This window comes from Muscardinus avellanarius (genome assembly GCF_963383645.1).
Source record: "Muscardinus avellanarius genome assembly, chromosome: 5".
Lineage (NCBI taxonomy): Eukaryota > Metazoa > Chordata > Mammalia > Rodentia > Gliridae > Muscardinus > Muscardinus avellanarius.
The window spans coordinates 120,729,474-120,756,884 of NC_137790.1; the positions used below are offsets into that span (position 1 = coordinate 120,729,474).

Genomic DNA, 27,411 nt, shown 5'->3' on the forward strand with positions numbered 1-27,411 from the left:
GGGAGTGTAAAAAAAAAAAAAAAAAAAAAAAAGTGAGTTTGGGGCCTGAGGAAGAAAGATTTTAAGTTAGAAGCCCAAAAGGCTACATTCTAGATTGTTTTCCCCCAGGTTGGCCTTGAATGCCTAGGCTCAATAGATTCTCTGGCCTCAGTCTCTCCAGTAGCTTGGACTACAGGCACACATCACTGTGCAGGTTCTGGAATAACTTTTAATTATTCCTAATTGGGTTAAGGTAATCTGCGCTAATATAAGTGATCCCATACCTCCTGATGTCCAAGACTGGTATACTGCCTTCCCCCAACACACACATCCTGATGCAATCTGGGTTCGTGATTTGCTTCAGTGGAGCAGTAAGTATGATGCAAAATAAAGGCTGCATGTTGAGGCTTGTTCTCTTGGAATGCCCCCTCCTGTATCCCTAAGAGTATCATGCTATGAGAAGGTAGAGAAGCCATGCAGAAAACAAAACAAGAAACAAAGCCAACAGTCTTCTTGCTCCAGAATTCCTAGCTTTCTCTTCCTCCTCCCCCTCCCTCCCTCCTTTATGCATTACTTGGGATGAAACCCCAGGAGCCTTCCACCTCTGAGCTACCCAGCCTTCTTTTATTTTGAACCAGGATTTCACTTGGTTGCTGAGGCTGGCCTGGAATCTGCGATCCTCCTGTCTCAGCATCTCAAATACTGGGATTACAGGCGCACGTCACCACACCTGGGTTAATATGGTTTTAAACCTAATTGCTTGGCTTTTGCCTATTGACCTCTGAATTCCGCCCATAACAGTCCCACTTTAGTTTCATTCCCTGCCCTGAAGCCATCTGAAATGAGAAGCCTGCTGAGATGTCACACTGAATCTGGTTATAACAATGTAATAAAGGTTGGGAACCATAGCTACCTCTTCTTAGCTTCTGTCTTCCCAGGTTTTCATGTCTGGAGTTATTAGGGAGTTTGGATTACTTGTTTCAGATGTAGGGATTATCAGGATTTAATAGTGTTTGTTTGGTCACAACTGAAAACCCACTGAACACATGAAGTTAGAACAGCAAGGATTTTACAGTCCCGGAAAACAGAGCAGCCTCACACCGCAAGCAGAGTTGGGCAGCAGGAACCTCAGTTTGCCACGTCCGAGGACAGGCGCTGACCGAGGCTGGGCAGTCGCCCTGGGGTCTGCGAGCTTCAAAATGCAGGTGGACGCTCTTCAACTGTCTGCTCCGTAGCTGGGCTGGTGCTGGGGTTGCACCGCGTCCAAGGAGCAGGTGCCCCGCCTGGCGGCCGCTTCCTCCTCAATTCATGGCCCGTGTGAACCCCGTATGAACCCGAAGGAACGCAGCCGTCTGTCTGGGAAGAGTTGTGCACGAGTCTTGGGACCCACGGGACCCTCAGTCCACCCGCCAGCAGGTGTAGCACGCTGGGCGCCAGCCGGAGACCCGGAGCTCCAGACCCATAGAGCTACTGCAGGAGAGCTCTTGGCCCCACACCGCCTCCCCGCGAGCCTGCGAGGGAGCGAGCGAGTGCGCAGGCGCGGGCCCTCGGCCTTCCGGGCACCTCGAGCGCCGGCCTGGGCCCCGCCCGGCCCCGCCCACCTCCGGGCCCGCCCCCTCCACGCCCCGCCCCCGTCTCCGGGAGGAGGGACCGGAAGCCACTTAAAGCAGAGCTCGAGGTGACAGCGAGCGAGCCGGGCGTCCTGCGCTGCGGCGTCCTGCGCTAGTCGGCGGGATGGCCCGTGCGCGGCCGGCCGCGTCCCCGGCCCGCGGCCCCTAGACCCCGACCCCGACGCCGCCCCGCCGAGCCCGGACGCCCGCAGCACGCCGAGGCAGGACGTCCCCGCGCCGCTGAGGTAAGGCGCGGGCGCCCGCGCTGCGGGACGCGGCCGGGATGGCGGCGCCGAGGGCGGTTGTTCGGGCTCCCGGTGCGCGGGGTCCCGCAGTGCTGGTCGCCTCGCGTCCGGCAGGTGTCCACACTCGGCGGCCCCGGGTCCTCGGGGCCGGGGGGCGGCGCGCGGCGGGCGAGCGGCTGCGGCCAGGCGGGACGTCCCGGGGCGGGAGCGCGGGCGGCCGGGCGGCCGGCAGGAGGCGCCGCTCGGACCCGGCGCGGGCGCGGGCAGTGCCCTTGCGGCCGCCGCGCGCGGTCGTGCCAACTAACTGAGGAACTCGCTTCTCGCGGCTCCCCGGCCCGGCTCTGTCTGCGGCTTCTCCCCAGTTTTGTTTCCGAGTTCGACGGAGGGCAAGCCTCTCAGGCGTGCGTGCGTGTGAGTGTGTGTGTAAATACAGCTGGCCCGGTGTCTGTTCTGCCAGGATGGGGAGCGAAAGGAGTGGTTAGTGTGTGCGTGCGTTGGGGGAGGCCCAGCCCGGGTTGGTGTGGCGGAGAGGGAATACCACAATCCGTGCCAATTGTGCCTTGAGGCAAGAGCACCGAGTGATGAATAATAACGCCCGGCTTGGCTGCTTTCCAGTTGATTTATGTCTCGTGTCAGATCCCTCCTTCTTCGTGAAGCTTTCCCTAACAATGCCAGCTCACACCGAACTCTCCTTCTTCCACCTTTTTCCTTTTGTACTTAACGCTAACGCTTCTTTCTATACCATGCTTTGTGATGTTTTTTTTTTCCCCCCAGTTGGACTGTTTTCTTTTTACAGATGTATAAATTGCTCCAGTTAGATCTTGAGCGGTCCTTTTTCTTGAGAATGTTTTCTGTTTCTTTTGTTTTTGACCCACAAACAGGCAAGCACTAAGCATTTAATTTAAGCCTTTCTTTCAGTAAGATAGCCAATAAGATATTTCTGGAAAACCCACTGTGTGCGTTTTGCTAGGTGCTGTGCTGAACACCTAGGATGCATACTTGATTAAATTATGGGTCCCTGCATCAAAAGATCTCTTTCAGCTCATTGGACAGGGAAAAGAGAATTCATTGTTCATCATCACCCTTTCTCACCTGGCACAATCTCAGTAGGTTTTCAGATTTCAGTTTTTATAAGGGGTGTGATTTTTGCAAAAAAGCACTTTTTTAATCATTCATTCTGGAAATTTGGTGTGTTTTATATTCTTGCGCTACTTTCTATAATCGTTTTTTAAAATGCACGTGTGTAAATTTTCTGAAGACAGTGACTAGAAGGCTTTTTCTCTACTGTGGAGTTGTGCTTGGTTTCTAACAATATGCAGTGGTTTTTATGAAAGTTAAACACTTGTATTCTATCAGAAGTAGTAATTTTGGGGGGGGCAGTTGCAAAAGAATATTGGAACTTTCTGAATATGGAAATGCTTAACAGGCTTCTGGCCTTCTCCCATAAAACATTTTAGTTGAGAGCCCCTGTTTCCTGTGTATGTCCTCTCATCCCCAATTCACTCAATGATTTAACTTTGAAATTTATCTTTTAATGAACTTTTTTTCCCCCTCCCACAAAGAAACTAGATTTTACCCAGCATTTTGTTGCATGCCTATAATCCCAGTAATTGAGAGCCTGGAGACAGGAAGGTTGCAGGTTTGAAGCCAGCCACTGCAACTTAACTGAGGCCCTGTTTCAAATTTCAAAAAATAGTATAAGGCTGGGGGCGTAGCTTAGAGATAGAATGCGCCTGGTTCAATCCCCAGTAACACACAAACACACACACACACACACACACACACACACACACACACAGAGTTTTGCCAACTCCCAAGACATATGATACATTAAACAGTGAAAAGAACCACAAAGTTGAATTGAGATGTGGTTTCCTTGCTGTCATCTAGACGGAATTATTTCTTCCTCCTATGTCCTGCCCCACTCTAGCCTTACAACAAAAATTCATACCCCAACAGAATTACAAACTATATTGAAGTCCACAAGTAATTGCCAGTGACCTATCAAAAGTCACTCTCATCTTTTACCTGTCTTAGCTTTTTAAATAGCATTGGTTTTTTTGAGTAATCATATTTCAGTAGAAGTTAAAATTGATCTCTAAAGGCTAAATATAGCTCAAAAGAAGTGATTCCAGCAACTTAGTCCCAGGCTAACACAAAACATTTTAGTGAATGAATGCAATTCAGTTTGTAAATGTTCATGTTTTTTCCTTTCCTTGTAGGATTTTTAGAGTCTGAAGACTGTTTGGAGCTAAATTACAACATGGAAATGGAAACTACCAGACCTGAGCCAGACTGTGTAGTGCAGCCTCACTCTCCTCCTGGTGACTTTTCATGCCAAATGAGACTTTCTGAGAAGATTTCTCCATTAAAGACTTGTTTTAAGAAAAAGCAGGATCAGAAGAGATTGGGAACTGGAGCCCTGAGGTCGTTGAGGCCAATATTAAACACTTTGCTAGAATCAGGCTCCCTTGATGGAGTTTTTGGGTCTAGAGACCAGAATGGAGATGAAAACAGCTTACATGAACCTATGGTGAAAAAACCCCTGGAAATTAATCCATCATGTCCACCAGAAAACAATGTATCTGTCCTGATTCCTGATGGGACAAATGTTGGAGACCAAATAACAGAAGCCCATCCTTCCACTGATGCTCCAGAACAAGTGGTTCCAATCCAGGATCACAGCTTTCCACCAGAAACCATCAGTGGAACAGTAGCAGATTCTACAGCAGGGCACTTCCAGACTGACCTTTTGCATCCAGTTTCAAGTGATATTCCTACTAGTCCTGACTGCATAGACAAAGTCATGGATTATATTCCAGGGGTTTTCCAAGACAACAGTTTTACAATTCAGTACATTTTGGACACTAGCGATAAGTTGAGTACTGAGCTCTTCCAGGACAAAAGTGAGGAAGCTTCTCTTGACCTTGTTTTTGAGCTAGTAACCCAGCTACAGTACCACACTCACCAAGAGAATGGAATAGAAATTTGCATGGACTTCCTGCAAGGCACTTGTATTTATGGCAGGGATTGTTTGAAGCATCACACGGTCTTGCCATATCATTGGCAGATCAAGAGGACAACTACTCAGAAGTGGCAGAGTGTATCCAATGATTCTCAGGAGCACTTGGAAAGATTTTATTGTAACCCAGAAAATGATAGAATGAGAATGAAGTATGGGTATGTATTATAAATCTTATAAAACTATTATGAAATGATCTAAAGGAGGTAACAAGACTAAAAACTTAGTACTCATTTCCTTCAGTAGTAACCGGTTTTATTCTTCTCTGTTATTTCTTTGGCTTTATGCTATCCTGATTTTTACAGTCTGTGGATGCAAGTTATTTAACCCATGCATGAAGGTTTTATGATTTGAACAGTCCAGCCGTCATTCTGCTTAATGTATATATGATTAAGTGACACATACATTGAATATTGAGAATCAACAGAACTTATTTTTGAAAGTCTGTGGTGAATCTTATAATACCTAGTCTGTCCAATTTAAAAATTTTGCATGTTGAGTAGCTGCTATTTTTTTTTTAAAGGAAAATCATTTTGGAGATTTTTCTGACCCTTTTTCACTTTAAATGGTATAAAAACTTTTTCTGTGAATGATTCAAAAGTTCTTGTAGACTGTGTGTGTGTGGCGCACACTTGTAATCCCAGTGCTTGGGAGGCTGAGACAGAGGGATCGCACAGGTTTGAAGCCAGCCTCAGCTACTTAGTGAGGCTCTCAGAAGGAGACCCTGAGCCGGGCATGGTGGCGCACGCTTGTAATCCCTGCACTCTGGAGGCAGAGACAGGAGGATCGCGATGGTTCGAAGCCAGCCTCTCTGGCTTAAGAGACCCTGTTTTCAAATTTAAAAAAATATAAAAATAAATCTGGGAGTGTAACCCGGAGGTAGAAGGGTTTCCAGGAACCCCAGTATCACGAAAAATAAATAAATAAATAAAAAAGGAGACCCTGTTTCCAAATAAAATATAAAATAGGTCTGGGAGTATAACCCGGAGGTAAAAAAGCCTGTGTTCCACCCCCAGTACAACCAAAAAAAATAGAAGTTCTTGTAGTTGTGAATCATGCTAAAACATATTAACTCTTCTGTTAGTTTCCTTAAAGCATTCTACAATTAAGTTTGCCTTATAAATCATTGTTTCACAATTCAGGTGGTTTTCTCTTTTTCTTTTTTAATTCTGGAAGAGTCTTCACAATGAGTAAAGGGAGGATTTATGTTAATGGAAATATTTCACTTACATAAAAACTATTCTTGAGTTTTGGTACACATGATGTTATGTATATGTAATTCATACTGGGAATGGAAAGTATGACTGTCCAAACAATATTCACTACCAGGGAACTGATATTTTCATATCTGAATTCTTCTTTAATTGAACTTTATTTAAAATGAGTGAAATGCTATTTGCCACATGTAAAGTTAATAATGCAAAAATGGCCATTTAGTAAGTATTGATCTTATATTTCTATGTTAGTAGCTCTTTGCATATGACCAAGAGTAAGGATTAAAATTATATAGCACTTCCAGCCATCCTACCTGACTTTGAAGACCATCAAGGCAACCTGATAGCATTATAAATAATGAGTGCCCTGCTGTAGGCATGAGGCATGATCCATATGGGGATAAAATATACTGAGTGTCCCAGCCAGTCCAAGAAGAAAACTTCCTTAGAGTCATCTTTGTCCATAGAAAAGTTAATTTACCAAGTGTCCAGGTGTCTGGGGAATCAACAGATGGTGGCAATAAACCATTTACAAGTTGTCTAGTTCTGTTAGTTTTGATGCTTCTGTATTCTGACATGGTGCCAGGGCATTGTTGATATTATAGAAACCTTGTTTGTTTATTTGTTTTTTAACTTTTACTTTCACTTAGTATTGGATAAGTGGTTTCTTTTTAGTATTTCAATATTTATACAGTACCAAGTCCTTGTATCTTTTTAGCAACTTATTTGTCATGTGACTGGAAACTTATTTGTCATGTTTCAAAAGGGAAGTATGGAACAAGATGGCATAGTTTAAAGCCCAAGTTCAAAGGACTATAAAGACTCCTTGGGATAAAAGTAAGGCTATATCAAAAATGTAATTTTTCTTACTATAAGTGCTTTATATTGATGATAAAATATATTCGAGATTCTACCTTGTTTGGGTATAAAAATCTTATAGTAAAGCTGAGTTCTTTAAACTTATTCCTTAAAGCCAGCATTGAAAGAGAAAACTATTTCTCATTTTTTCTTAGAAATGTTTCTAATAAAATATTGTCCAAAATCTCTGTTGCCCCTGAGCTAGCAATTCTAATTGCTATGTGAAGGGTAATTAATTTATATACTCTTAAAGCCAGTCTAATCATTCCATCTCCAGATTGCAAAACTCTACAGAATAGTGACCTCCCACTTCACTCTTACGAAGCAAATTTCCAGTCTACTGAGTAAGAGCATCTTGGTACATTAAGTTTCTATCTGTTTGAATTGGTCAGGAAGAAACTAGCAGGATTATTGTCTACCACATTACATTCTGTTACCATGAACAAGGCCAGACAGTCATTTTGATCCCAGAAGATCCAGGAATTCTTAGAAGCATACTGAGTATTTTATTCTTTGGTAAGATTATTTTGCTGAAGAATAGACATAGATGTGGATATGTCTATTCCATATGCATGATTGTTGAATTAGTTATAAAGTAGTTGAATTGGGTGCATGATTTCCAAATCATTTTAAATGAGGTAAACTAACATCTGACACAAGAGGAAAAATGAGATATGAGTGAGTTACTACTATAATAATATTGTTGCTACTATATTGTAAGTGGTCCTACTCTGATAAAATAAAAAGGTCTGAACTATTGATTACTAGCAAAGTGCAATTCTCAGTAAACTTCAAGAGAACTGTAATATTATAAAAAAAAATGTCAAAAATTAGGTATTTAGGAAGTTGACCTGTGGTCATTGCAACCTGGTTTTCCTTGTATTCCAAAGCGATGTTGTGTTTCCTGGCAACAAGATGCAGATAACGGCATGTTGAGCCTTGCTGAGAGATTCACAAACAAGCTGGAGCAGCCCAGGTTCACATGGTTACCACATTATTTGGCTAAAGCTATTAATCTTTGTGGTCAGGCCTGTAAATCTGGTCTATCTGTGCACATTGCACATAACCAGGAAGTGTATGCTCAGCTGTGTATATGCCCAAGTCAGACACAGTAGTCTTTGGATTTGGGGATAGTGAATGGCATTTGTTTATTCTACTTGTTTTCAGTATTTTGTATGACTTGGTAAATGACTTATATCTATACTCATGGTATTTTCATTATGTGGAACTTGGAGAAAGATCATAGTTCTGGTTCTCTAGTTCATAGTTTGAAACTATACAGATAAATTTTTCATTTTGCTCTGCAAATGTGTGAGAATTTAACATCTAAGTTAATCTAAATTAGATGCATCATGTTCATTTTGTTGTCATGAGTGAAATTGGAAATGAAATTGAACTAGATACATTCATAATTCCCTTCTCAGCTCTTCATTCAAGATACTTTTCAGCAATAATAAATGGTATTTTAGTTCATTGTAATGAAATTATGATACAGTCCCCTTTACTTTTCCAGTCTATTTTTGTACAACCGTAGATGTTTATTGCCAGCATCAACTGGAAATTAGTTGTATGTATAAACTCCCTCGTCTTGATGCTGAGGCTTCTTTTGTAAATGGGATGGGCCTTGGAAAATTTTCCAAATCCAAATATGCCATTGAGAAAGCAACACTGAATATTGTATTTTTGTTATTAAGAATACACAGTCAGCCAGGCGTGGTGGTGCACGCTTGTCATCCCAGTATTTGAGAGGCTGAGACTGGAAGATCACGGTTCGCTGACAGCCTCAGCTACTTAGTGAGGCCCTCTGCAACTTAGTGAAACCCTGCTGGAGATCTAATGCCCCTGAGTTCCATCCTCAGACCCACAAAAAAAAAAAAAAAGTGTCTAGCTGGGCATGGTGGCACACACTTATAATCACAATACTTTGGGAGGCTGAGACAGGAGGATCATAAGTTTGTGCGACCCTGTTTCAAAATAAAAAATAAAATGGGTCTGGGGGTTTAGCTTAGAGGTAGAACACCCCTGGGTTCAGTCCCCAGTAAAAAACATACACAAACAGAAGGCGCAGTCTTAACAGTTTACCTTAGTAGAAGATGATATTGGGTGGCAGAAATAAAAAGTTTAGAGAAAGCCTTGCTAACTAGAATGCTGTGGTGAATAATTGAAATTGTGGGGGCAGTGCAAATCTGTCTCTAGCAACCCAAATCACCATTGGCTCTACATTACATTTATTTTAAAGCATGCCAGAATATCTTCTAGTTATGACCACCTGTCAAGAAGAAATGGACAACTACAAACAGTATTTTGGAGGTCATTTGGTGTTAAAATTATGACAAGTGATTACTCTTAATTCTGGATTTGCCAAAAGAGGGTGAGGTAAAGAAAATCGCAAACCCTCAACCTGTGGTTAATTTTTTTCAGAGGGCAGAGTTCTTTTTTTTTTTTAATTAATGCTTACTAATAAAAGAGGGAGTTTTACTTGTTAAGCCTAGAATGTTGCCAGAGCCTTAGTTGCTGAGTCGTTTTGTTTGCTAGTTACACTTAGGAGTCTCAGTCTCCCCCGTCCCTCCATCTGTCTGTTCATCCAGGCATGATGGGGCATGCCTGTAATCCCAGTATTTGGGATGCTGAGACAGGAGGATCACAGGTTCACTGCCAGCCTTATTAAATTAAAAAAATTAAAAGCCTTATAATTAAAAAAACAGACTGGGGATAGAACTTGGAGGTAGAATGGCCCTGGGTACAATCCCTACCACCACAAAAGAAAAATTAAGTTGTCCAAGGAGCAATATCATTAGATAACTTCACAGAAACTGTGAAAAGACAAAGAGAAGTACATATTAATTATAATGGAAAGCATATATTATCAGAGTCCATATGACTTGCAGAGTAAAACTAAAGCAGGCTTCTGACTGAATTCTACTAGAATAGTTAAATTAGCCAAGTTAGCTCAGGCCTGCACAGCTGTGATGATGTATGAACTAACTCATTATGTGTTATTGATAACACGGGGAGATGAGAACAGCTGAAACTTACTCTGCCTTGTGACTTTTTGGTATTTCTTGAATATACACAGCTGTATGGGTTTCAATTTATTTAAAAAATTCTTGCCTAAGAGAAAGAGCTCCATAAGCAAGAACTGTGTTTGAAGTGACTTTCAAAATGTGTGCCTTGTGTTTTAGGATAAAGCAATCCCGTGAATTATTTTTTGTACCTCTTTATGCTGCTATTTACATATGAAATAAAACTAATTGGCTTCTATCTATACTAATCTAGAGAAGTTACTGGGTCTGTGTAGAGCTATCATGGGAATCAATAGCAATCATTCATTTATTCCCTTTCTGGCTTTTCATCAATAAGCAGATTAGACTTTTGAAGCAGCTGTCACCTGGCTTCAGGTTGGGGCCAGTCTTTTCCTGCTGTGTGGTAATGAAAATGAACCTTGCAAAAAATCAAAGATGAATAATTTTTAAATCAGAAGAAGTAGCTATAAGGTATCAGGCAATTCCTAAAAATAATTGCATGACACATTATGTATTTTATCATTGAGTTGAGTCCAAAGCTTTTTATTGTAAATAGGAAGAAAAAAAAGGAACATTAGTAACTCCAGTCAACATTAAAAACAGTAAGAACTTCATTCTGCACCTATCAGGCTTACAAATAACGCTACTTTTAACTGATTAACTCTGCTGTGCTCCAAAAGTCTGTTCCCTATCTCTTATTAACTAGACTTTATAGAGTCTGTATTTACATGCTACCATAAAGCAAAGGTAGATTTATAAATTCAGTGCATTTATGATCATGGTCAGTGATCCTTAGCATATTCCAGGCTTAGGGGCTGTTTCTAAAGGATGAAGCAGTATGTAGCACATAGAAACATTGACTACTCAAGTCATGCTATTAAAATCCAGCTATTTGAGACTGTGACACTTTTCCTATGGCTTTTTGTTTCTTGATTTGATAACACTAGATATTGCATTATTTGATGGTGATTATTCAGAATTGCATTGAAACTAGGAAGACAAGTCCTTTGAAACTAGGAAGACAGGTCCTCTTAACCTAGGTCAGCAAACTTTAAAAATTACCGTTCTCCTATTTGTGAGTTGTGAAAGGAAAACTAAGTACATGTATATGTATCACTTGTACAAATGAAAAAAATAAATATAAGTTTTAAGTTATATATATATATAATTATTCTGGCACAACTTCCTGAAAGGCTGGCTCAAATGGCACTTGTAAAAGTAGTGGTTTCTCTTTAAAAGTCTGAGAGTCTTAAGGTAATTGTGTTGTGATTTTGTATCTTTGAAAGACATCAGAAGGCTGTAGATTAAGGTTTTCTGTTTCATTCTGTATATGAAATTGATAGGTAACATTCTAAAATCTCAGGTTAAATTATTCTTTGCAACACCAAAAACACACATAAGTACACAGAAATAGAATATATCTAAAGTTCAGTATTTATAGGAGCAAAAAACCCTTTACATATAAAGAAATTTTTTGAACAAAACTAAGTATTGCTTGCTCTTACATTATAATATAGTTGTCTGTGTATTTAGATTATTTACAGTAATGCTTTTCTAGGGGGCAGGAATTATACCGTATTCAGACTCCAATTTAAATTTCTTCCTTCAGGTGTTAAACTTAATTCAGAAATAAAGCTGAATGCAGCATGTGTGTGTGTGTGTGTGTGTGTGTGTGTGTGTTGCTAGGAATTGAACCCAGGGGCATTCTACCTCTGAGCTACACTCTCAGCCCAATTTTTTATTTATTTTGAAACAGGGTCTCACCAAGTTAAAGGGTTTCTCTAAGTAGCTGAGGCTGGCCATGAACCAGGATCCTCCTGTCTCAGCCTCCCAAGTATCAGGATTACAAGCATGCACTACCACGCCTGGTTGAACGTATTTTTACATCAATTATCTTTTTTTTTTTGGTGGTACTGGGGTTCCTGGAAGCCCTTCTACCTCCGGGCTACACTCCCAGACCTATTTTATATCTTTAAAACAGGGTCTCTTAAGCCAGCATGGCTGGCTTCGAACCAGCGTAATCCTCCTGTCTCCGCCTCCCAAGCGCGGGGATTACAAGCGTGTGCCACCACACCCGGCTTGAACGTATTTTTAATAAGGATAACGTTAATAAAGATATTTTCTTCTTGTAGGGGAATTTGAAATTATAGGTGAAAGGTTCTGAAATAAACTTTGAGAATAATAGTCTGTGCAGAAGATAGTATTGCAGACTTGATGTAACCAAACTTTGATCAGGAACTCAAAGTTTGAGAGTTGATGGTAGTAATACTCTTCAGGTTGTCAAGTGTGAAACTTCCAGTTTTCCTTGCTGACCCAGTCAGTTAGTGTTGCTAAGACAAGCATAGACGAGTTAACAAAACAGTTTTGTTTTCATTACAACAAAATGTGTTTGTCTATTCAATCTTTGTCTGCTTGTATGTTATTTACTTACTGGTAACACTCACTAAAAGAAACTTTGCGTAGTCATCACAGTGAAAAGATAAGCTCTGGAGTGAGAATGTTAGAATGACTGTTCCCTTTTATTTTCTATAGAAACCAGTAACTTTCAGATATGTGTACCATAAAAAGTTGCGTAAGGAGTGTATTAGAATCTCTCGCGACTAAATTGCTTGAAATTTCTGTTTTTTTTCTTTGTATTTGTGGTACTGGGGAGTTGAACTGCTGGGACATTCTGTCTCTGAGATATACTACCAGCACTTACTAGTTCTTATTTTTGAGATAAGGTTTTACTAATTTGTGAGGTCGGCTTCAAACCTGCAATCCTCCTGTCTCAGCCTCTCAAGTACTGGGATTCCAGGTGTGCACCGCCGCACCAGCTGTAAATATGTTTTAATGCAAACAGAAGTCTTCAGTTTTGGGTGCTGTTGCTCCTGAGCCTAAGGAAGGTTTTGGGTTGTGTTGATTGAAATAAAACTTCTCATAACAAAGCAAATATGTTTTGTTTGGGTTACACTAAACAGGAATTTCTCTGTATTACATAATCTTTTTGTTTTTTTGTTTTTCCTTTCTGAAGTAATTAAGGAATTCTTAAACTATCCCTTCTCCTCTGACAGTATAGCCATGGAGTCCTTTGCTCTAAATTTTGGCCAGCACTGAATAGTCAGTGAAGAATGGCAAGAGTGGTAGCCCAAAGGTGAACTTTGCTTACGGTAGTGCTTGTACTTTCAGGATCTTTATTGCAGCTCCTGAAGCTGATCAGGGTATGGAAAGGGCAAACAACACAAAATTTCCCGAATAGTTCCCTGCTGCTTTTCATCTTTGATTTCTGTCACCTGCTTAGCTCTTTCATTTCCAGGCATTGAGAGAATAAAAATAAGTTCTCAAGAAATATTAAGTTTGCCTTTCAGGATTTAATTACTTATCTTAATAAAAGACATTCTTGAATCTGGGTAGAATATGTGAAATAGAAGGAACATTACTTGCTTGCTGACATTTGGTTTATCCAAATGCTGCCAGACAGCATTATGTAAAAGTGTTCTACAATTAATTTATTATCTTTTAAAATGTTAGATTAACAGCGGGGCACGGTAGCTCAATCTTGTAATCCCAGCGCTTGGGAGGCTGAGACAGGAGGATCACACAGGTTTGAAGCCAGCCTCAGCTACTTAGTGAGGCTCTCAGCTACTTAGACCGTTTCCAAATAAAGTATAAAGTAGGTCTGGGAGTATAGCACAGAGGTAGAGAAGCCCCTGGGTTCCACCCCAGTACCACACACACAAAAAAAAGTTAAATTAACTAATAAAATTGAATTTTTTAATTAGTTATGTTGATGCATGCCTGTAATCCCAGTATATGGGAGGATAAAACAGGAAGATTGCAGGTTTGTGGCCAGCCTCAGCTACTTAGTGAGGCCCTCTGCAACTTAGACCCTGTTTCAAAATAAAGAATAAGCCGGTTGTGGTGGCGCATGCTTGTAATCCCTGCACTTGGGAGGCTGAGACAGGAGGATCGCACAAGTTCAAAGCCAGCCTCAGCTACTTAGTGAGGCTCTCAGCAACTTAGTGAGACCCTGTTTCCAAATAAAATATAAAATAGCTCTGGGAATATAGCCCAGAAGTAGAACGCCTCTGGGTTCCACCCCTAGTACCACCAAAAAAAGAAAAAGCAGGGTGGAGCTTAGAGGTAGAACCCCACTGGGTTCAATCCCTAGTACCACACACATATACACAAAAATAATTTTAACAGTGACTTCTCCATATAGTTGGTTTGTATATATCATATCTGTAGTCTGCTGAATGCTGTTAATTCATCTCTGGGTTCTTAGTACCAAATACTTTAAAAATGCCATTGGTGAGTATATTTCTAGTTCTTTTATTCATCAGTTAATTTTATTAGATTAATTGGGGGGGGGAGACAAGCCTACTAAATAAGAGAAAATTCTGAATAAAAGTATTTTTAAAGGAGCCCTTTTTTTTTCTTTTCTTTTTTTTTTTTTTTTTGTGGGTCTGGGTATGTAACCCAGAGGTATTTGACCCCCGAGCTACACCCCCTGCCCAATTTTTTATTCTTTATTTTGAAACAGGGTCTAACTAAGTTGTGGAGGACCTCACTAAGTAGCTGAGGCCGTCTGTGAACCGTGATCCTCTAGTCTCAGCCTCCCAAATGCTGGGATTACAAGCATACGCCACCACGCCTGGCTAAAGGAGCCATTTATAATTTAAATAGCAAACTAGAAATAAACTAAGCCAATAGATTGTATCTTACTAAAGATTATTAAAGGATATTTTACAGTAATTATAATTAGTATTTAATTATTAGTATTTTTAATTTAGTGTGCAAATGAGTTAATTGCTTAATGTTATTTAAAAATAACTTAGTTTGAGCATTTTTATCATTTACATATTGTTGTATTTTACATATACTATTGTTTTTATGTTCATGTCAGAAAGTTTTATAAACAAATTTATCTTAGTCTTTAAATAATTCATTGAATTATTCTGTTTCGTGGACAGCCTCAGCTACTTAATGAGGCCCTTTGCAACTCACCGAGACCGTTTCAAAAAATAAAGAATAAAAATTAGGGCTGGGGGTGTAGCTCAGGTAGAATGCCCCTTGGTTCCATCCCCAGGACCGAAAAAAAAAAAAAATTTAACCAGTATTCCTTGAGTACATGGGAGACATGTTTGTCTATTTAACAAAAATGCTTAAAGTACTTAACGAAATATTTACTCAATTTTTTAAAAAGTATAATTGCATAATTTAAGATAGTACAAGGAGTGGTACAGACTTTTAAAGCACAATTTTCAAAAAAACTTTTTTTTTCCAGTATTTTTTTGTAGAACTTTTACTTCCTCATTAGTCCACAGTTGAGAAGTATGTCTTTTGCTTATAGTTACCATCTACTAATCTCAGGACATATGATTGAACTTGGATCAAAGTTATGGTTGTATAACATCTCTGGTATCGTCATGGTACAAAATTTAATCCCATGCCTCCATAAATAGATAGCAGTGAGATCTTTTGATCTCCTGAGTGTAACTTTCATTTGTGTTTATGCTTATCCAAATCCAAGAGTTTATGCCTATCCAGATCTTATTAGAAAGGGTGTGTGTGTGTGTGTGTTTTAATTTATAGTTTTGTATAAAAAAAAAGCCAACTTAACCAATATTTTGTTAGGTTCCTTTCCTTAAGTGGATATTTTGATTTGCTTTTTGTGTGTGTGTGTGTGTGATTCTGGGGATGGAACCCAGGGGCATTTGACTTCCAAGTTACACCCCCTGCCCTATGTTTTATTCTCTATTTTGAAACAGGGTCTCACTGAGTTGCAGAGGGCCTCACTTAAGTAGCTGAGGCTGTCCGCGAACCGCGATCCTCTGGTCTCAGCCTCCCGAATGCTGGGATTACAAGGTGTGCGCCACCACACCTGGCTTTGATTTGCTTTTAATGGTTGCATTGGTGGAGGGTGGGGTAAAGGTCTCAACATATGATCTTATTTATTAGAGGTTTAGCAAAACATTTAGGTGAATTTAAGTGGCTATATCTATAGCAAAGCATTTTGAAAATGAGCTGTTAATGTTTGTGTGTAGTTCCCTACTTCTTCTGGAGAATATATAGTTACAAAAGCTTAAAATCAGGATATTCTCTCATTTAGGAAACTTACTTGCCTTCCTTTTCTCTTTCTCTTTTTCTCTCTTTTTTATTTCACTCTCCTGCTCTAGAATGACTTTAAGATCACAGATTAAATGTCTGACATCTTGTAAATCAGACATGAAGTTTGGCTTGCAGATAAGTGTGATTCCAGGCAGTGTCTCACTCAACTTCTCAGAAGTTCACCTGTTTCCAGGATGTCTTAGGAGGGTCTAGAGCAATAGGACACACAACCAGAATTTTGTCTAATAACAAATTTTGTTTTAATATTTGTTCTAGGGTTGAAGCCAGGAACATTATTCCTTCAAGCTACATGTGTACCCCAGCACTTTTTATTTTGAAACAGGGTTTCTTTAGTTTCTGAGGCTGGCCTCAAACCTGTGATCCTCCTGTCTCAGCCTCCCAAGTACTGTAATTACAAGTAGGTGCCACCATGCCAGTTTAAGAATTGATACTGAGGACTGGCATGGTGACGCACACCTATAATCCCAGTACTTTGGAGACTGAGACAGGAGGATCAGATTCAGATCCAACCTCAGCAACTCAGTGAGGCTCTCAGCAACATATGAAACCATAAGTAAAAAATATAATAGAAGCTGGACATGGTGGTGAATGCTTGTAATCCCCATACTTGCAAGGCTGAGATGGGAGAATCACAGGTTCCAGGCTAGCCTTAGCAACTTGCAAGGCCCTTCTCAACTTAGTGAGACCCTGTTTCAAAATAAAGAATAAAAAATAGGTTTGGGGTATAGTTCAGAGGTAGAATGCCCCTGGGTTCAGTCCTCAGTGCTATAATAAATAAATAAACAAACAAACAAATAAATAAAAAATAGAGCTGGGGATGTATTTCAGAGGTAGAGTGCTCTGGCTTCAATCTCTAGCACCACACACAGAAAAAAAGAGTTGATACTCCAAAATGCATTATATCTTAAAATGGAGCAATATAATATTACCTACCCCCCAAATTTTTTTAGATATTTAGAACCATTAGATAAATTTATGATTCAAGTACTTGGGGTTGTTGTTTTGCGGTACTAGGGATGGAACCCAGGGGCATTCTACCACCGAGCTACACCCCCAGCCTTTTTTTATTATTATTATTTTATTTATTTATTTATTTTTTTTTTGGTGGTGGTACTGGGGTTCCCGGAAGCCCTTCTACCTCTGGACTACATTCCCAGACCTATTTTATATCTTTTTATTTGGAAACAAGGTCTCCTAAGCCAGCACAGCTGACTTCGAACCTGCACGATCCTCCTGTCTCTGCCTCCCAAGCGCGGGGATTACAAGCGTGGGCCACCACACCCGGCTTCTTTATTTTTTAAACAGTCTCACTATGTTGTGGGCCCTCACTAAGGAGCTGAGGCTGCCCTATGAATTTGTGATCCTCCTGTCTCAGCCTCCCAAGCACTGGAATTACAAGCGTGTGCCACCAGGCCTGGCTATGACTCAAGTTTTATGTTAATAGTTTTATATAGAATAATCTAAGACTTTTCACCCTGTGTTGACTTAAGTGTTTCCTTAGAGGGGGTCAAATTTAATTCAGAGTCCGTACTTGGTTCTCAGTCTGCCCATATGGATTGATAATGTAAACTCCCAATTTTAGCTTATGAGTATTTATGAGCTTTGATTCTCATTACCTTGTTACATATTTGAAGGGAAATATAAGCTGCTAGATATTCCAGCATTACCTAATGAGTTCTGGAATCAGGTATCACAATACACCTATTTTTTGTGTGTCTATGAAATTTCTTTAGTAGCAGCAATCATATCCCATCTGTCAAGCCTGTTTTAAGCCAGTAGCAAAAAGCAGAAGAATCTAAATATCCTCCAAACTGCGCCGCGTGTTTGTTTACAGAGCAATGCCCAAAGGCATTCTACCTCTGAGCTACACCTCCAGCCTTTATTTTGAAGCAGGGTCTCGCTGGGTTGATGAGTCTTACTCCTTGCCTTCTCAGTTTTTATGGACTCTATCTGCAAACCTGTGACCCTCCTGCCTCAGCCTCCCAAATACTGGGATTACAGGTATGCACTACCACACCCAGCTATAGCATTTGATTCTATCACCATGACCCTCAATTTGGGGAGACATTTTCACCTTATATCATTGTCATAAAATAAGAGGGCCTACTAATCCTGATTAGTTAGTCTGGTTTATTATGGTGGGTGTTAATAGTTTGAGGTCACAGGTTTATCCTTGTAAAAACCAGTTAACTCTTACAGGCTGGAAGCCAAGATTCCAAAGTCTAACCAGTCTGGTTAAAACTAACTACTGTGAGCCAGGCGTGGTGGTGCATACTTGTAATCTCTGCACTTGGGAGGCTGAGACAGGAGGATCGCACAGGTTCGAAGCCAGCTTCAGCTACTTAGTGAGGCTCTCAGCAACTTAGTGACACCCTGTTTCCAAATAAAATATAAAATAGCTCTGGGAGTATAGCCTGGAGGTAGAAAATCCCCTGGGTTCCACCCTCAGTAACACACACACACACATACACACACACACACAACCTAACCAGCCAGGCGTGGTGGCGCACGCTTGTAATCCCCGCGCTTGGGAGGCCGAGACAGGAGGATCGCGCAGGTTCAAAGCCAGCCTCAGCTACTTAGTGAGGCTCTCAGCAACTTAGTGAGACCCTGTTTCCAAATAAAATATAAAATAGCTCTGGGAGTATAGCCTGGAGGTAGAAAGCCTCTGGGTTCCACCCCCAGTACCACCAAAAAAAAAAAAAAAAAAAAAAAAAAACCCTAACCAGAGTGGTGTTCAAAAATTTTTATACTTATTTGACCTTTGCCAAAGTCTGAGTTCTATATTTTATTTACATCATCTTCCCACTGAAACACGTTATTCCTGTCTTATTTAACACCACCATTCTCCAGTCATCCAGATCAAAAACATGGGACACATCCTGGACTCCGCACTCTCTTCTCCACATGTACTTGTTCTTAATACAGTTTGATCCTAACTCTTAAATGCCTTTAAAATCATCCCTTTTGTTGCCTTCTTAGGTATCATCATTTGTCCCAGGTGTAGTTACTATTTTGGAATCTGAACCCAGGATTATTCTACTTCTGAGCTATGCCTGCAGCCCTATTTTATTTATTATTTTTTTTTTTTGAGGCAGGGTCTCGTTAAATTGATGAGGCTGGCCTTGACCTTCAACCCACCTATCAGCTTCCCAAGTACTGAAATGACAGACATACACCACCATATCTTGACTTTCTCATGTGCAATTCTAATATCTATAAATAGCTCAACACAGAATTTTTATTTATTTATTTTTATTTTTTTGGTGGTTCTGGGGTTCCTGGAAACCCTTCTACCTCCGGGCTATACTCCCAGACCTATTTTACATAAATATATATATATATATATTGGAATATTGGAAACAGGGTCTCTTAAGCCAGGCTTCGAACCTGTTTGATCCTCCTGTCTCCGCCTCCCAAGTGCGGGGATTACAAGCGTGCGCCATCATGCCCAACTATTTTTATTCTTTATTTTAAAATAGGGTCTGAGTTGGAAAGGGCCTCACTAAGTAGTAGTAGAGGCTGTCTGCAAACCAAGATCCTCTTGTTTCAGCCTCCCAAATGCTGGGATTGGATTACAAGTGTGCACCACTACGCCCGGCTACAGAATAATATTAATATGCTAATAAGTACCCACAGATGACTGCATCTCTGCCCCCCTCTCACCTCCCTTTCCTTCCCTGCCCAAAATAAATTAGTCTTCATACCACCACCATTGCAGTGACCTTTATTAAAAGACAGTCTGGACCTTGTTGGAAATCCACCAGTAGTTTTTCCTGCCCCCCAGAAATCAAGTCCTAGCCTCTTAACTCAGCATTCAAAGCTTTTCCTTATCTGGCCCCAGCCAACCTCTCTCTTTCAGCCTTATCTCTTATCACCTCCCTCATACAAACACACACCCTGACCTCCCACACGCACTGCATGTGCTTCTGAACTGCATGTGCTTCTCTTGCACTCTCCTCGTGCCTTGCTTAGTTGACTTCTGCACGTTAGTCATTCTACCTGTGTTGCTTTGCCTCCGATTGCCTGCCTGGTGGTTGTGACTGAACCTGGTACACATTTTATCCACTCGGGGTACCCTTGACCACCCTTCCTGACACTTTTTCCCAAAAGAAGTAAGCCATTTGCTTCTGAGTTGTTCCTGGACCACCTTTATGCCATATTTCACATTCAAGGTTTGCTCTTCCCACAAGGCAAGTGCTCTGTGGTATTTTGCCTTTTTCCTCTTCTAATCTCCAGTGCTTAGCCCAGTGCCCAGTCAGTGTGTCTACTTAAGATTATTTTGGCCTTTTATTTTATTTTTAACTTATTTATTTATTTATTTATTTATTTATTTATTTATTGGTACTGGGGGTGGAATCTAGAGGCTTTCTACCTCCGAGCTATACCCGCTGCCCTATTTTTTATTTTTTATTTTGAAACAGGGTCTCACTAAGTTGCTGAGAGCCACTAAGTATCTGAGGCTGGCTTCGAACCTGTGCGATCCTCCAGTCTCAACCTCTGAAGTCACAGGGATTACAAGCATGTGCCCAGTTTACTTTTGTCTTTTAAAAATTGCCACAAGCCAGGAGTGGTGGCGCAGGCTTGTAATCCCAGCATTTGGGAGGCTGAGACCAGAGGATCATGGTTCATGGACAGCCTCAGCTACTTAGTGAGACCCTGTTTGAAAATAAAGAATAAAAAATAGGGCAGGGGTATAGCTTGGAGGTCAAATGTCTCTGGGTTCCATCTCCAAACCCACCAAAAAAAAAAAAAAAATTGCCACATTTCCTTCTTGATTTCAAATACTTTAAATACTTTATAAATTGAGAAAAATTGCCTAAGACAGTTATGCTTGTCACCAAGTTCCCAAATGCATAAACCCAAGAACCCATCTTTATGAGCAGGCAATTGTATACTAATTTCTCTTTTATCCAACACCTATTCATTGGTTTTTATTCTCATGCCAGCTGTTTTACGTTCTTTTTGAATCTAAAGTATTATATAAAAGAAATAATGTTTGAGGCATACTTTCTGACTTAATGTGGGTTCTGTCACCCTGTGCAATGGTTGCGTTGGCCAGGGCTGAGCAAGATAGTGTTTGCCTGTAATCCTAGTACTTGGGAGGCGGAGACAGGAGGGTTGGAGGCAGCTCAGCAATTTAGTAAGACTGTTTCAAAATAAGGAATGGGGCTATGGCTTGGAATATCCCTCCTTTGAACCCCCAGTACTAAAAAAAAGAAGAAAATGTTGGCATAATTAGTATGTGAAGATACTTATTGAGTAACAGAAGAATCGTTGTTAAATAAAATATAAATTATGAGAATGGGTATTTTTTTATTTGGATTGTTACAGTTGTATGTGGTTTTTTTTTGATGAATCATGTAAAAACAATTGATAATATTTCAGCAGTTTGTTCTTCCCCTTATAACAAAAATTAGCAACCTGTTGATAAGATTTTCTTTTTCTGTGACTCATAGGGTTATATATATCTTGGGTTAAACAATACTGATTTATTTAGCCACATGATAAATTAAGTAAAAGCTAAATCCCACTATGTAGTAACTATCTCCATACTCCTTTCTGGACATCTCTCAATAGGGATGCCTTTAAGCCAAATAGGATTCTTATCCACCAGAATTATTGCTTTCACAGAGACTTTTTTTTTTTTTTTTTTTTTTTTTTTTGGCGGGTCTGGGGATGGAACCCAGAGGCATTTGACCTCTGAGCTATACCCCCTGCCCTATTTTTTACTCTTTATTTTGAAACAGGTTCTCAGTAAGTTGCAGAGGGCCTCACTAAGTAGCTCAGGTTGTCCACAAGTTGCAATCCTGCTGTCTCAAGCTCCGGAATGCTGGGATTACAAGCGTGCGCCACCACACTAAATACTCTAAATTCCCACCCTTATACCTTAAGGGTGTGAGACTGACTTCTCAGCTCCTGGCCTGACATCTCCCACGTTGTCCATTATACCCGAGCTCACATTTCCTCATCTCTTATGTATCCTGTTTAGGTTTCCTTCTCAGTATCTGAGCTGCTCTCTTGTGAGAAACAAAAGTGCTGGGAGAGAGAGTTCTTTTTTCTCACACAACCCTTTACTCACCGTTGGTGTTTCCTAATATTTAAACTTATACAAAGCTGTTTGGATTGATAAAGCCTCTTTCTTTTCCTGTCCTTTATCTATTCCTGGACACCAATAACCACCTTCTCTTCCATAATGTTGCAGATCTATACTCTGTCCTATCAGTTCCTGAAAGTATTTGTTGTTGATGAATTTAGATAGGCAAATGAACTCTTCTTTGGTTTTACATTGTATTTATTATTCCTTTTTTGAATATGTTTCATTCTTTGCCTGTTGCCTAATTCAGCTCATCATTACCACAGATAGATGACTCATTACTGTTTTCTGATAATAAACAATAGTTTGATATAGAAGGACAGTGGATGTTGAACATTTGGCAACTCAATTGCACACATTTATACTAATGCAAATTGTGGAGGAAAAAATCTTGGCTTTGAATTTTTAAAGTATTCCCTGTTTAAGAGAGAGCAGGTGGTAAGATTAATTTTATAAAAAGATAATTTAATGTTTTTCAAATTTGTTTTGTCTCTGTCAAGTCTAGAGAAACATATTGAAAATCAAATACAGCTAAAACAGTACTTCGATACATCAATCCAAAGAACAGTTGAATGCAGTAAATTAGAATTTGTCACAGAAATTTCATAATGCCCAAAGGACTAAAATGCAGAGAATGTAGCAGAAGCTGCAGTTGTAGATGTCTTTCTCATGCAAATTGTTATCTGTGAAGTTTCAATAATACAGGCTTACCCAGAAATTGCTAGAATGGTGTCCATATTAAAATCTGACACTTAAATAGCATAAAGCATTGGCTGTTTTCTGTACAGTAGCATAATAGTTGCTGTTTAAGAACTCTTTAAAGGAAATACTGAGAATTTATAAACTCAAAATTGCAAATGGTTGCTGGAAAGTAAGCTTAAATTTAGATACTTGAAATGGTCGTAAGAAGAAGAAAGGTTTGTATTTCTCTAATCAGTTACAACATAAGATTCTCCTTAAGTTAAATGAAGATTATTAAGGCAACTTGATAGTTTAATTTCGGTCTTGGAATATCAATTTTAGAGTTGATTTTTTTTTTAGGATTTCCCAGAAACATTTTTCTTTTATTTATTTTTATTTTTTAAAAAGAATTACCTTATTTATTTATTTATTTATTTTTGGTGGTACTGGGGGTGGAACCCAGAGGCTTTCTACCTCCGGGCTATTCTCCCAGTCCTATTTTATATTTTATTTGGAAACAGGGTCTCACTAAGTTGCTGAAAGCCTCACTAAACAGCTGAGGCTGGCTTCGAACCTGTGCGATCCTCCTGTCTCAGCCTCCCAAGTGCAGGGATTACAAGCGTGCCCACAACGCCCGGCTAACATTTTTCTTTTAAATTACTATTTATTTAAAACAAAACAGTGACTAGATGTGATTTTAAACTATATCTTTTGTAATTCCTATTTCATGCTTCATTAAAATTATATGTTGCTTTTAAGATCACATCCTATTATTTAGTACTCTTTCTAAGCAAGAAATTGGGGCTCGGGGGGAAATCTTTAGGAATTTTTTAAATAATGCACTACTTTTAACAAGTTACTTCCTTCTTGGCACCAATGGGTTATGGCTTGAAATGATTAAAAAAAATAAAAGAACCTGATTCACAAATTACTAACGTTAGGATGGAGTATGAAAAGTGGATTTTCCTTGACATTTGTCAGCTGTTAATAGGTATTCATGGAGGAAAGGGAGAACATTGTCCTGGGTTTGGAAGGATACTCTTCTAACCCTCATGAAACTACTTCACCATCTTCCTTAGCCTTATTAAAGGGACTAAGAAGAGACTACACTAAGTACATTATTTAGCCTGTATTTAACCTGAATTTTTCAAACATTTGACCATAGAGTTTTTCCTGTACAAAATATTTATTAACTGTCCTTGAGTCAGGATTACCAAGAACATAGTTTGGAAAATGCTGTACCAACAAGACAAATAAATAAAAATTAATATCCTTTTCAGAATCCTAATTTACAGCAAGGAAATAAGTTAATTATTGGAAAAAATCTGGCTCAACACCTGAATTTCATATGTACCAGTTGTTCTGAATGCCACTGGATCTGGAATGTCTTATAATTTTTAGACATCTTTTAGAAATGTACAGTAGAAATGGGAAAGTATGAAGGAAGATATTCAGGAACTTAGTTCTGCTGACATCTATGATATTATTTTTTGATGTATTTAATTTTTTATATTAAGGAAGGTTTCAAACATACATATAAAAGGACTTGAAAGAAGAGAAAAGTGGACATTTTGCCAGTTACTTCGAATGATGTTTTAAGTATTTCAAATATTAGATGATAAAGTTTCATTAAAAAGTAAGCATACTAGCCGGGCGTGGTGGCGCATGCTTGTAATCCCCGCGCTTGGGAGGCTGAGACAGGAGGATCGCGCAGGTTCGAAGCCAGCCTCAGCTACTTAGTGAGGCTCTCAGCAACTTAAGTGAGACCCTCTTTCCAATTAAAATATAAAATGGGTCTGGGAGTATAGCCCGGAAGTAGAAAGCCTTCTGGGTTCCACCCCCAGTACCACACACACAAAAAAAAAAGTAAGCATACTTGTTTTACTTAGACCACATTACAAATTAAGTTGATTTTTTTTCGTGGTATTGTGGATACGGCACCCCCAGCCCTATTTTTTATTCTTTATTTTGAAACAGGGTCTCACTGAGTTGCAAAGGGCCTCACTAAGTAGCTGAGGCTGCCCACAAACCATGATCCTCTTTCTTAGCTTCCCGAATCCTGGGATTGCAAGCGTATGCCACCACGCCGGGCTCAAGTTAAGTTTTTAAATGAGTCTGGTTTGCATAGTAGGACATTTCCCCCCACCAACAATATGGAGATGCTTTTAAGGGGTTGATTCAGCAGCCATAGACCAGATAGCAAAATGACCAAAAAAAAAAATTCTCGTACTCCTCATAGTAATCCAATATTTTTTTCCACTCAGAAGATCAAACATAGTATTGATGTTGAATGGATTAGGAGTACTGACTTCATCTGGAGTCATTTCATTTTTCTTTTCTTTTTTCATGCCTTTCATCTGGCAACTGCATTTTTCATTTATTTATTTATTTATTTATTTATTTATTTATTTATTTATTTGTGGTGCTGGGGTTCCTGGAAACCCTTTTACCTCCGGGCTATACTCCCAGCCCTATTTTATACTTTTTAATTTTTGGAAACAGAGTCTCTTAAACCAGCATGGCTGGCTTCGAACCTGTGCGATCCTCCTGTCTCTGCCTCCCAAGCACAGTGCATTTTTCTATATTGTCCCAGGTAACCCTGAACAAAGCCTGTGTCAATAGAAATTTCTTTTTTTTTTTTTTCCATATTGGAAATTGTACCCAAGGGCATTCTACCTCTGAGCTACACCCCCAGTCCTATCTATATGTCTGTCTGTCTGTCTATCTGTGTATCTATTGGAGACAGGGCCTTGCTTAGTTGTACTGAGGCTGGCCTCAAACCTGTGATCCTTCTGTCTCAGTCTCCCAAGTACTGAGATTACCAGTGTACATACACTATTACACTGGTTTGAGAAATTTGTTTCTCTGTCTGGTTTCTAAATCAGCTTCATCTTGCCACTGACTTTCTGATAAGCCAAAACCAGGGTTTGGCTCATCCCACTGCAAAAGAGAAGGTGGGATTATATTGGTTAGTTCCAGTAATACCATTGAGTTCATATCAATTCTTTTATTAACATTATGACCTGGAAATGTTGCTCTTGTTAAGAAAGGTATGTAGGGAATGGGTGCTGAGGAAATAACCAATCTTCTTTTATTCCAAGTGAAGCAAGTTTTGAAAATTCAGCAACAGGCTCTACTAGGTTATTTTTAATATCTAATGAGATGTTTGAATAGTTTTATTTAGCAGGGGTTTTTTTGGGTCTTTTTAGAGGACACGAATTTTGGGCAGATTTGAATGCCATGAATGTGTATGAAACAACTGAATTCGACCAACTACGAAGGCTATCCACACCACCCTCTAGCAATGTCAACTCTGTTTACCACACAGTTTGGAAATACTTCTGTAGAGACCACTTTGGATGGAGAGAGTATCCTGAGGTATTTACATGTTCTTTATTTAAACATACATTTAAATTTTTTATATTTCTGTGCTCTATTATTCTTCCTTTTAGAAATGACTAGGGAGAACTACAAATCATAATTAAAGGACTTAATGGATATAAAAGTGAGTCTTGCTGATACAGGTGAAACTTTGCTTTCTTTATTTTTCTGAGAATGTATTTCATTAATCTGAAATCCATAAATATAATACCACTATTATCAGAACACTAAAAGGCTTTCCCCAGAGTCTTATACTATAGAAATGAAGCAGTTAGGCTCAGTGCCACGTTTAGAATAAGCTTCATGAGACGAGAACTAGTGTTAACTTTTGGCTTTGTCTGGCTCCTAAGCTTATGGAGGTTGGATCATGTGTTTATACTTAGCATTTCAGAAACTTAATGGAAAAATCAGCCTCAGATCCTCAGAAGAAGTATTTGAAACTGTTTATTAAGCTGAGGTCAGGCAAATCATTTATTTAGGATTTTGTCCTTTGTGCACATACACCCTTAGTCTAAGGTGGTGAAACTAGCTTATCAGTGTTACAAAGCAGTTTGTAAATGATGATGCTTTACATTGCCTGTGAGTGACAGATTGGAGTCAAACATCCTGAAATGGACTTTGGAGATTAATTTCACATTCCAAAGATCTTACTTCTTCAACTTGATTAAATATCACAAAAGGGCAGAATATATCTAACTTATCTAGTGTCTTTTTAAAGACATTACCAAAAGAATATGATCTAGTATGTTAACTGCTATAAAACACACTATTGAACTAAAATTTTTTTACTTTGTGATTGTATGGTACTGGGTATTGAACTTGGAGACATTCCACCTCCAGGTTACACCTCCAACCCTGTTTTTTATTCTTTATTTTGAAAGAGGGACAAACTTAAGTTGCCAAAGTCCTCATGAAGTAGTTGATACTGGCCACGAACTTGCAATCCTCCTATCTCAGCATCTCAATTACAAGTGTGGGTCACCATGTTCAGCTTTCTCTTTCTTTTAAGTAAGCACTAGTGTATACCTTCCAAACAGAAAGAGAGCTGTTTAAAATTATTCTCAGAAAATTTGGACTATCCTTGTATTTTCCTCTCAGAGGTTTAAAACTTAATTGTTTTGAACTTTCTACACTACATCTTTAACTTACCCTCTGAAAATTCTATTAAGAAATGTAAACCAGAAGTCAAG

General features: G+C 39.5%; 1 protein-coding gene across 1 annotated transcript in view; it reads left to right on the forward strand.

Annotated features, from left to right (window-relative positions):
* Positions 1-4,097: 4,097 nt before the first annotated feature.
* The window catches only part of TIPARP (TCDD inducible poly(ADP-ribose) polymerase), a gene marked incomplete at both ends in the record, with an annotated part of 30,760 nt that continues 7,446 nt past the window's right edge, over positions 4,098-27,411 (forward strand). The window contains 2 exons of the mRNA XM_080695920.1: positions 4,098-5,014; positions 26,050-26,218. Coding sequence (XP_080552046.1) covers positions 4,098-5,014; positions 26,050-26,218 — 1,086 coding nt within the window. The remainder of the gene's footprint in view (positions 5,015-26,049; positions 26,219-27,411) is intronic.